The sequence below is a fragment of the Plectrocnemia conspersa genome, unplaced genomic scaffold (assembly GCF_051122295.1).
Source record: "Plectrocnemia conspersa isolate PC_06_02 unplaced genomic scaffold, ASM5112229v1 ptg000001l, whole genome shotgun sequence".
NCBI lineage: Eukaryota > Metazoa > Arthropoda > Insecta > Trichoptera > Polycentropodidae > Plectrocnemia > Plectrocnemia conspersa.
Genome location: NW_028277165.1, coordinates 7,247,800 through 7,260,282, shown reverse-complemented (window position 1 = coordinate 7,260,282; position 12,483 = coordinate 7,247,800). Strand labels below are relative to the sequence as shown.

General features: G+C 31.3%; 1 protein-coding gene across 9 annotated transcripts in view; it reads left to right on the top strand.

Moving 5' to 3' along the window:
- Window positions 1–10,320, top strand: part of RapGAP1 (Rap GTPase activating protein 1) — a 390,544-nt gene extending 380,224 nt beyond the window's left edge. For 5 of the 9 annotated variants that reach the window (XM_088205647.1, XM_088205665.1, XM_088205681.1 and 2 more), the window contains 7 exons: window positions 3,934–4,354; window positions 4,942–5,221; window positions 7,303–7,668; window positions 8,260–8,362; window positions 8,432–8,633; window positions 9,141–9,415; window positions 9,593–10,320. In XM_088205647.1, coding sequence (XP_088061773.1) covers window positions 3,934–4,354; window positions 4,942–5,221; window positions 7,303–7,668; window positions 8,260–8,362; window positions 8,432–8,633; window positions 9,141–9,415; window positions 9,593–9,730 — 1,785 coding nt within the window. In that variant the 3' untranslated portion in view covers window positions 9,731–10,320. The remainder of the gene's footprint in view (window positions 1–3,933; window positions 4,355–4,941; window positions 5,222–7,302; window positions 7,669–8,259; window positions 8,363–8,431; window positions 8,634–9,140; window positions 9,416–9,592) is intronic. The other 4 variants (XM_088205655.1, XM_088205691.1, XM_088205700.1 and 1 more) reach the window with 1 other exon arrangement.
- The last annotated feature ends 2,163 nt before the right edge of the window (window positions 10,321–12,483 follow it).

Here is a 12,483-nt window from a genome sequence, read left to right as displayed (position 1 = left end):
TATATCTATTAGACCTTTTAAAAACAGTATTTATGCTATGTTTATAATATAAAATGGCTTTTTATATATATTTAGTATTATAGATAATTAAAAGATATATATTTGCAAACATTAGTTGCAAAGTTTTATGTAACTATGCGCAGTACGAACATATTGCGGTAAATGCCGTTTACAAATCTTCGTTGTATTGATTGCTTGTGTTTTTAACATATCTTAAAACCATTGCATTGTTATGAATAATACATATATATTTGTATCAATAGCTGAGATTTACATCGATCGCTTTTTGACGAAATAATAATTTTGTTCGTCAGATGAAGCATAACTACTTGGATGATATTGGATAGTTTTAATTAAACGCTTTCATGTAACATAAATAACAGTGATAAAGCTTCTTGACAATGCATAAGCCAGAATTTGCTTTTTGCTCCAACGGAAGCTTAATAGCGCAACTTTAAACGCAGAAAGGAAATTGCATATTTTTAAACCAACACATTTGCATATTTCGGCTTAAAACGAATCTCCGTTTTGCAGGAAACATTGCATTGTGCATTTATTTCCCATGGTGTCGAAATTATGATTGTATCCATCATTGAACCAGTAACAATCGATTGCATGCGGTTGTTACAGTTTCCGTTACGTAGCCTTATTACGATTATATTAAACCATCGATGTTTTAGTAAAATACGATCACTTCCGTACTAAAAAAACACCGAAGAAGCTTTTTATAAAGTTGTCAACTGCACTTAGTGCGCTGCAGCTGAGTTTTAGTGATAAAGACAAGCTTTCTTATTGCTATCTAAATTATTAACAACGTTTGTTATTTATTTCACTATATTAATTCACTTCGTATTTTTATATATATATGTATGTAGAAATAATCGGCTGCTATTTAATATTTCTAATAGCTCAAACATAAATTAAAGTTGAACAGGAGTCATTATTTCCCTAACAGCCAACTTTGAAGCGTAGCGCTAGTTGACGAAAGTTCCCCTTCGATTAAATTGATTTGTCCAAGAAACTTTATGCGTTATGAACGGCTCGTTCCTATGGTATCCCAAAGCGACATTAAATCATTATTCCATCTCCATGGTATTGTTTTCAAGTAGGGAGCGAAATGAGAAAAGTTTCAATATATTTTTCAACGGCAGTGTCTTGAGCGATACATATTTGACGTCTGCAGTTGGAAATTGAGATAATTTTGCAAATTTCACACGCCATTGAGGACAAGTGCTCTAGAAGCACGAAAGGCCTACATAAAGAGCAGGAAATATCAAATTTGCACGGCTCATTACCCGAAAAAGCGCTAAACCCGACCGTTGCTTAATACCTAATCGTTGACAATAATTCTCAAACAAGTTTTTGACAGCGCTCATTAAGAATATACATATATGTATATTATACAATACATCAATATAGGTCAATATATTTTTTTTAAATATGCTCATAGAATAAGGTTTCAAAGATGCGTGACTATTACTTTAATGTATAATAAATTAGCAGTACAAGGGCATGGGTAGACATTTTGAACACAATGTAAAAATGGCATGGTAGTATTACTATCACGATTTTGGGCGTTTTCGATCTATTAAGTCGTAATAAAAGATATATTCATACGCGACAATATGTTAGCGAAGTATGTCAAGGAGACAATAATAAAAATATATAGTTATTTTTATTATTTAGCTATATTATTGATGGCTGTACTTTTATAAAAAAAGCGAACAAATATATTTTTTTCACATAGACAAAATAAATAAATTTCTACGCTAAATTACACTACGACTTTTAGTGTCATTAAGAGTTCTATTTTATAATAAAAATTCAATTCTTAATCTTTATAACAAAGGAATTAACAACCTTAAGAAAATTGCAAGTCTCATAAAAGTTTGTATAGAGGTCCGATCAACTTAATACAAAACTTGTTTTAAAGCAAAAAACTATTTTTGAATATTATTTTATTTTGATGCAGGTTTAGCTTCTGAACGTTTTTTATGAGGCATACTTTTTTGTAGGATTTTATCTGACGAAGTTATGATATTTTAAATTTTTTAATTTGCCACCATTTTGCACAAAATTGATATATTTAATTTTTTTAGCAAAATTATATTATAACAAAAAATCAACTCTTAGTCATTAAAACAAAGAATTACCAGCCTTAAGAAAATTGCAAGTCTTATAAAAGCTTGTGTTGCCGATCAATTTGTTTTAAAGCAAAAAACTATTTTTTTATATATATTATTTCGATGCAGTTTTAGCTTCTAAATGTTTTTTTAAGGCGACTTTTTTATGATTTCATCCAACGGAGCTATGAATTTTTAAATTTGCTACAATTTTGCAAGAAAGTGACATATTTTATTGATTTTAGCAAATATTATAGAATTCTATTTCATAATAAATATTCAATTCTTAGACATTAAAACAAAGGAATTACGAATTGTGCAACGGGAATGTTGTCGCTTTACGGTGATATATTGTTTCCCGTGACCGTTTCGTAAAAAATATTCATTTAATGCACCGGAGAATCATTGCGTGTTATTTATGTTATAACCTTTTTTTCTAGTCTTAACGAGAGCTTTTGTGTGGTCCCATCCTATACACTATTATTTATTCTTATTGATGAATAATACATTTTGGTCAGTTTTCGCGAGTTTCAAGAATAAATTTCCTCACACGTACTAATTTCAAATGACTTTTTAATGCATAGTTTTTTATAAAATTATGTAAATATTTCATTTTTATTTATATTAAATAATATTATATTTCAGTTTTTAATGATTTTTTTTTTGATCAATCAATTTAAAGTTGTACGTTTTGACAAATATATTTTTTTCTTTTAAAACCAGAAAAAACACCTAATTATTATTTTGCGAAACATTTTTATGCATACTACATGATACATATTTATTATTTCATTGTGAATTAATTTATATTTTTTATTACAAATATAAAATACCTTATGTAAGAATAGTATTTTGCTATTAAAGTAACATAAGTTAATTAAATTGCCTATTATATAATACTTTTAAATTTAAAAAAAATAGTTAATTAAATACAAACTAAATTTTCGGGTCAAAAAAATCGTCACAAATATAAATAACTAACTGCCTATATATGTTGTAGTAAATGTGTATTATACAGTGAAGTTTTATTTTCATATAGATAGAATTCCACTGAATGTTTTAGTAAAATCATATTTGAATACATTTCCCCCATTAGCTATATATATTTCTACTGGCAAAAATATAATTTAAATGATAAGCGTTTATGAAATTATATGCTGCTTTTAAATGTCCTTCAAACTTAATTTGAGAGTTTCAAAACGTTCATTTGCTATTTAAACCCAAACCTAACAAAAAGTATGTTCAGTGTGAGAACTTTCATTAAGTCAAGTTTTGTTAATTTGCTTAGGTTAGGTTTGGGTTTGTACAGCAAATGGACGTTTTGCAACTGTCAAATTTTGTTTGAACAGCAGCATATAATTTCACTAGCGCCTATTAATTAAATTATATTTTTGCTATATGAAATATATTAAATTACCGGTGAAAATGTATTCAGATATGATTTCACTGAAACGCCAGTGAAAATATAATTTTAGTGGTACTACATATTCACTGTAACATACATATTCGTTGAAAAAGCATTGCATTGTAATCGTCATAAATCGACTCAATCCAATTTAGTACAAATAAAAGTATATGTTAATTAAAATCTTAAAGATGTGCATGGTAGCATCTAATAAAATAGTACTGCTGTGTATTATGTATAATACATATGAAGTAGAATTTAATATAAATTGAAGTTCTATTTTAGATAGCGTAGTCCGTAACATCTCAGACTAGTAACTAGTGAGGTTGCGGGCTCGAGTTTTGTTTTTAATAATATATATCGAAAATTGTTTTTAGTAATATTTTTCATTTTCCTTGTTCGCAGGAACACTCACATCTTGTGGGTTACGACGATGTCCTGGGACCAGTGGTCATGTCCATAAAAGCCGAAAACGTAGGCGGACAAGAACACACCAGGGTTTTGGTTAGGCTTCGCTCTGGGACGTCTCATGAGCTTCTTCCGCCGAACAGTGTGGGAACTCGGCCTTCTCCGGCTGCCCTGGCCAGACTTCTGGACGACCGGTTGGCCCTGACGCACTTATGGCCGGCCGTGTGTCCCAAGGCCTCCTCGCTGGTGGCCGGATATGACGAGCACGTGCTGGTGACCACCTTCAAATTCGGAGTCCTGTACCAACGCTACGGACAGACGACGGAAGAAGAACTGTTTGGGAACTCGGTCTCTTCACCGGCCTTCGACGAGTTCTTGGACATCATTGGACAGAGGATACAACTGAAAGATCACAAAGGTAAACTTTGAATCCTGCTAATCAGGGACGTCATTTGCTTCCTCTTGAATTTGGTCAAAAAATTCATGTCATTTAATTAAATACTATGAATTTTAATAAAATGATATTTTAGTTAATGTAATACTATAAATCAAAATATTAAAAAAATTACCACTGACTGGCCAACTTTTGACTGCCCCCCCCCCCCCATCCGTCCCTACTGCTAATCTTTGATCCCGAGGGTAATAATTTTACATTAATAGCATTCATCGAGTTCTATAATTATAAATGAAAAACTTTTGAGACGAGAGTTTCCTCAATATATATTGTTAAAAGCAGAACTGTCTATATTTGAAAGAATCATAAATAAATATGGACATTAAAAGATTAAATAATTTATAGTTTTGTGGAATAAATAAATTTTAGATAGTCAATAAGGAAAGCAGCGTATATTCTATAATAATATAACAAAGCGTAGGTTTACATTACGTAGGTTTGTTAAATTAAAACGCATCTTTTGATTTATGTTGACCTTTAAGAAATTAGTGTTTAATCTGAAATTTATAGTCTCTATAAAATTCGTAATTATTTTGCTTCCATCCACGCAGGCTACAGGGGCGGACTGGACATTCAAAACGGCCACACAGGTGACCAAGCCATATACGAAGTGTTCAAGGAGCGCGAGATAATGTTCCATGTGTCGACCCTGCTGCCCTACACGGACGGAGATCCTCAGCAGCTGCAGAGGAAGAGGCACATAGGCAACGATATCGTGGCCCTGGTCTTCCAAGAGACCAGCACTCCCTTCTCCCCGGACATGATTGCATCGCATTTCTTGCACGCGTTCATTGTCGTCCAGCCGATAGACGCCAATACTCCAAACACAAGGTATGACATAAGAACTAGTATTGCAAAGTCATTTGAATTTGCGTAATAAGCTCGAATTGGTCATGACATGCTGCAGTGCGTTAAGTACTACACGCTGATTCAATATCGCAAAAGGTCATCTGGTTTCACCTCTGGTAATTTACGAATGGAACGTGCTGATTCGTATTTTAGCACCCGCTGATCTAACAATTTGGATGTAATAACAATCTGTATATAAAAATGCAATAAGAAGAAGAACATAAGTTTTTCATAATTAAAATATTTTTTCAACTCTCAGCTCATTTAGGCAAATGTTTCTTCGATAAGTCATAACTTTATGTAAATTCACTGCAGCGTTGAATATTTCTAGTTGACATTTTTGCAATAAATTTCTAACGCGTCTAGACAGTTATGAATTTCACATCACGCCCTGTTGAATCGATTAGCATCAAACTATGTATTTCATATACAATGCACGTATTAATATGGAAATGTCATCAATCTTGATATTTTTAAAGTCAGAAACTCGATAAAATACTGAAATTGTGAATATTCACAAGGTTATAAAAATATTATTCTAAAAACCGATATCTGATTAACCACTTATGCAACAAAAAACACAGAAAGAAAATCTATTTAAAATATTAATTTCAATACGCATTAAAATATGCATATTCTAAAAAATAGAAAACTGAATTTTTACATTTGATACTCGTTATACATAAAATCAAAGTGCATTTCAATATCTTTCCACTGATATAGATTTTTGTTATCATTGCGCCATTTCAAAAACACGAAAACAGTTTAAAAAAATATTTATCATCCATATAAATATTATGGCACAAAATGTGTTCTTAACTTAAAAAAATAGTGATACGTTTCATTAGTTACATTGAAAGTGGTTATACGACTTAGTAGGTTAGTGTTCTTTTTAGATCGTGATTCAACAAACGTGAGTCACTTTTCGCCATCAATAAATTTCCAACTAGCTGTTTTTGTTTATAGTATGGTTTCCAAACTTAAATTGGTTATTTTTAACTCTGTACTCTTCCGAAATTTCTATAGTTACAAAATTTGCATATGTACCCAAGTCATACTTCCAAATGTCAAGTAACGGTTTAGCTTCTTTAGAGTCGCTTGTTTAGAAGACTAGGTCATAGGTGAGTCAGAGCTCAGCGTTGAAAAGATGGCGACTGATGATTATACAAATAGTGAAGAGATAGGCTACTCTGCTCGTTACCAAGCCAAAAGATTTTTTTAATAAGCCATTTAGTATCGAAAATTATGGATGCATGGAACGATCGGAGCAGTTTTGCAAGCGGTGACTTTATGGCACTACTAGGTGCACTTGCGTGGGAAGTTTCCAGCTCCCATTCGAATGACATCATTATGCAAGCAAGCAAGAGTGTGCAGCGAGAGGTGCAAGATTTGTGTCCGCCATTTATCATCCGGAACGTGTGCTCTAGCAAAACCGGATCGAGTGAGAGTATCGCCTTTTAAATGGAACTCCATTGCTCCCACTTTGCGAGTGAATAAATCAAAAAGTTTAAATTTCCCAGAAATACCTCATATAAACTTCATTCCTGTGTCTCTCAATTTATTCAACAAGAATTGTTTTAAAAAGTATTTATTGCTTTTGCCTTTGATTAGAATTAAACCATGTTTTTCAATACATAAACCGCAACACAAAAAAGCTCCCGTCGGTCAACTTTTGATGTTCGATGATCTCAGAAAACCTTTCCAAATTCAGATCATCTACCAAAATAGACACTTGCGTCGGCATCAAATATAATTCGTTGAATTTACTCAGTCATATTAAATAGTTTATAACAGTGCTTCTTAAATCCGTGACATTATTTATAAAAGATTCCAAAATGCTTTCTCAAAATCAGATAATTTACATATTTTATATAACTAATTGCTTTTCAATTTTAAATAATAAATATTTCACTAGGACTTAAAAAGTTCTCTATTTATAGGTATACGAGTAGTAACGCAAATAAATATATGATTAAAATATATTTATCCAATTGTAACGCATTGGGCTCACGCCTAAGATTTAATAAAAAAATATTTTATTTATTTATTTAATATTTTTGCAGGTATCGCGTGTCTGTGGCTGCTAGAGACGATGTACCATTCTTCGGACCAACCCTTCCTTCTCCTGCCGTTTTCGCCAAGGGTCCAGAATTTAAGGAATTTCTGCTGACCAAATTGATCAACGCTGAAAACGCTTGTTATAAGGCAGAGAAATTCGCGACTCTGGAGCAGAGGACACGAGCTTCGCTCCTCCAGAGCTTGGCGGAAGAACTCAAACAGAAGACCACAGAATTTTTGGGAGGAGTTGCTGGTATTGGAAGTTTGGATGGAGGTGGAGGATCTCCAGGACCAGCAGACATCGTGAAAGCTGAAGGTGCCGGCGCCAGATTTATAGATACTGTGAAGAAAGCTCTTATCTCCAAAGTCAGGTAAGCGAAAAAGATCAGTAGAACCAAAAAAAACATTTAACTCTTTAGTTGCCGAAATCTATATACCAGTTTTTGTTACTTTGACTTTATTATTGAAGAAAAAATCGAATACATTTTTAATGTTCTAAGAGTATTTGCTTCAAATGAACATACATATATTTATTTTATTATGTTTCACATCGATGTTAAAATAGTAATCCCTAAAGGCCCGACAACTAAGGGGTTAAGAGTGTTGGCTTAGTTTCTTTTGCTTTTCTAAATTAACTTTTTAACTAATCCTAACAAAGCAATAGAAGTACCGCTTTATTAAAAAAATCAACCATTTTTTCTATGGTATATATAATTAATTCGAAAAATATATATAAAAACTTAAATATATAAACATATGAAGTAAATTGCGAGTGAAATATTTTATCATGGTTTGAAACTTGGCTAAATTTATTTAACAATTTATTTAACAATTATTTTGTTAAAATTTTAAACAATAGATTTTGTAGAAGTCAATAGGATAAACAAAAATAATAAATTTAAAAAGCATATCAAATATATCAAATCATATAAAATTATAGTATATGTTCTTCCTCTTTTCAGATCTCAAAGTGTAGATACAAATCTATCCGGCGAAAACAAACACGGAACACTAACAGGCAAAAAATCCAAAGAACCGAGCATACAAGAAACGCCTACTCCAAACGTATGTTTCAAGAAAGCATAGCCATCTATGATAATACATCAGATAGTTATTATTAATTTACTTTTTCAGAGCGGAAGATCCAAATCGAGCCTCGGAGGCAACTCTTTCAGCAACGGCCCGGGTGGACTCAAATGTAAATCAGTTTCGGGCGGTAGCAGTCCGGAGCTCGGAGGAGTGACGGGAGCCACCAGACCTGCGGCTCCTGGTCCACCTCCATTATCGGAAGCCAGTGACGATTCCAGCCTCAACAGCGTAGACTTAGATCCCATGAGTGAGTTACAGTCTGTGATAAATTAGGAGTATAAAAAAAGCAAATAGTTTGTGACTGACTATCGTAAACTAGTTAAAGATAATTGTGAACTTTAAAATTGAGTTCACTTAGTTACTCGAGGAACCTGCTAAAAATGCATATATCATCTCACTCCTATCCATACATGGAACAAATTTTGCATACATCATTCAGACCTACGCAAAAAATAAGTCCATTGACACTTCCTTGTGGGTGTTGAATACATTCTCACAACTACTGCTTGACTTGATTATTCTTCTTCAATCATCCTTACCTTTTTCACTCTCTCTTTATTATTTTTCTCGATCCATCCATCTAAGAAGAACTTCCAGTGACTGCAAGTTCTACAACGTTATCGTTTTCCATTTTATTTACCATTTATTTATCGTAACAAATCTATTGCTTTTATACTCTTGAAATGAATAAATGATATTAATATACCAGTGATTTCATACGTCACTGCTTTCAAACATATAATCCAGTCTAAAGTTTCGTGCTTTAAAGGTGGCGGCATATATGTAGACTCAGACACCGGCTTGGAATCTATGTCTTCGGCTGAAGCGACAACCAAAGCATGCTCTCTGTGCGCCGAAAGTCCATCTGCCACTCTCAGCGGTTCAGTGTCAGACTCGCTCACGACTTTCAACCAACTGGAAGCAGCTGCCGCTCTGACAACGACAAACTGCTCGCAGCAACTAGACCAGCTAAAACAAGAAATAGCGAGACTTAAATGTGATAAGTTAGATTTATTAAGACAGAATGTGGTGAGTAAAGATTAAAAGCTATAAGAATATTGCTACAAAACATAAATGTGATCATTTATCTGTGGGCCGGAACGGAGTATTGAACTAAGTTAAAAACACATTTATTTTTGTAGCGACATTCATGATATATATTATTATATTGATCTGTATTTAAAGATAAGTACTGTTGCTTTTCAGACGTGTCAAAGAGATATAAAGAATCTGCGGGAGAGAGAGTTGCATCTTCAGAGCGATTTGACAGCGTCGTCCAAAGAAATCAATAGGCTTCGAGATCTTCTCAAGGAATACAACGGATGCGAAGACTCCACAGCATGAAGGATCTTTAAGATTGTGCGATGAAACCATCACTGACTGATTGTGGATCTTCGCTGACTGAAATCGTGTCCATAAATTATTAAATCGTGTTTCCACAACACTTTCCTATTTGTAAAACATTGTATTTATTTAAAGCACAGAGGGTAATTATTAGATAAATATTTATATATCATCAAAATAAATGTAATAAAAAACGTTAGACGTACATCAATTTAGATGTGTAAGCTTTAGTTGCTCTATCTTGGATAGCTGATTACTAAAAGTAATAATATCCATCGAAAAGAATGTTTCATTCATCCAATACAGAAATGTTTAAGAGAAGGGTTTAACGAACCATTTTTCTTTGACAATTTTTTGAAGCTATCGTTACTTTAATAGAAAAAAGCATTTACAAAAAAAATATTGTTTTAGTGTTAATTTATAGAGTTACCATCTAAAGGTTTCTTTAAATTATAAAATGACTGTTATGATTCATCAGAAATGAAAAACTAAAATGCCAGTAATATAAAAATGTATCAGATTAAATTGCTGTGCTTTGATGTGTAAAATGTTATATTATGTGTGTTAATTAAAAATGTTGATAAGACAAATTGTTGGAATTTCATATTTAATTGCAAACATAAATGTCGTATATATAGGCCTAGGAAGAATTGATCTCAATTTCCTGCTCACGCACGATACTTTCAATAAATATACTTTATAGAATCAAAAGTCAATTTCTTATAAACGTATACAATTATGATATATAAATAGGGATCACAAAATGAATTCAGAAGGGTCTATCGCGTACTAAAAGCACATATAGATAAAACTCTCTAGATTTGCCTTCATAACTGTGAAAAAAATGTATTTACTTTTTCTTAAAAAAAATATATGTTAGATGATGAAATATTTATAAAGGCATATATTAAGAGTTAAATACTAACTACACTCGATGATTTATAACTTTTCTTGTTGAAATCATACGATGAATCATGAATATAAATATATATGATGTATAGCTTCGATTATATATTGTACAATGGCCTAAGATTCAAAGTTGCTAGTTAAACTTTTCTACCTTCAGTGGGCACAATCTATGTTTCGTGTTTTATTCATATATGAACATATTTTATATACGCAATGTTTTGTATATTATTTTTCTTGTATAAATCTCTTTTTCTTTCCATTAAGATGTATTATGCCATGGCGTATATGTATAAGCATATTTATTTGATTTTCACTTTTTTAGAGCGAAAAACTTTTCGTGTATATTTCATTAAAATTTATACTTGCGAAGTTAATTTATTGATGTATGAAAGATGATCAATATATATAATACGGTTAAGTATTTTTGTATATTTTTATATGCTTAGCATTGGCATTCTTCATTAACGACATCTTTCCCAGTGTGTAAGAAATGTATGTGCATAAAATATCATATTGACTATAATTTTGTAATATATTATAATTTTTAATTTTCATTAAAATTTTATAGTTTATGATAACGAGAATACATTTATAATATAATGTTATATAATATTTAATATTACTTCTTTGAATAGTATCAGCCAAATTTATTTATTTTCGTTTTTCACTATTGAGTTTATATTGATAAGGATTTTGTATGCATTTTTAACTTTTAGTTTATCTCAAGACGATTAACGTATAAGGTATTACTTTAAGGTTCAACAAATATGATACCAAAGTTAACATTCCCCCAAATTTCTTAAAGTTTAATACGTATTTACACGTTTAATTTAATTCTTTATTAATGTTGTAGTTTTTCGTTCCGACGGCGGAATAACATAGAAAAATGTGTGAAATCATATTATATATTTAACGTTTAAGATCTTTTCATGCAATGTTTTGTCGGATGACATTATTATTATTTAGATTATTATATATTGTAAATGATTAATAGATATTGTTTAACCAAAAATTATTCATTGTCAAACAATTTATTAGATTGTATGTTATGAATATTAAATTAAAATAAACAGTAAAATAATAATTTTATACTATTGTTTTCTTTATATGACTTACCGGGACCAATTATGATAAAAGCCGTGTAAATACATGGTAAAAACGTAATAAATCAAATCGGTATTAGTGTTACTTTATATACAAGTGCGTTTATTCTGATGCACGTGTCGATCGGAGATTCGGATGGGATAATCAAATGTTTTCCCAAATGGACGATAAACAATGATCGTTCCGTGCCTTTGTAAATGTTATCTAACTGGCAATGTGCTCCCATTACAGAGTTGCCGAACCTCCAACTGTTCTTACAAATTGCCGCAACCGGTTGTAAGTCAAGAATTAGCATAGCAAAATAACCTCACAAACTTCCAGCTGTTTAAACTATGAGAGATTTTTCAAGGCTGTGAAGTCAGAGCCGAAGAGATGTGGTATTTTAGTTGAAGTCAGATTCTGATTTAACATTATTTACTTATTGCTATCAATCAAAAAACAATGTCAATAAAATTGTTAAAATCGGAGTCGGAATCGTAGAACATAAGATTAAGTCGGAATCTGTAAAATTGTAATCCATTCCATAGCCCTGATTTTTTTTATATAAAAATATATATTTTAAAATCGAGTTAATAAACATTTTCTAATTTACATGAGAAAAATAAATTTAAAATAAGATAAATTAGTAAAAAACGCAAAAAAAATTTAAATAGAAAAAATAAGTTATGATAAAATTATTTTAATTATTAAACTACACTATACATAAATAAAAATATGTATATTTATTTAACTAGGAAACT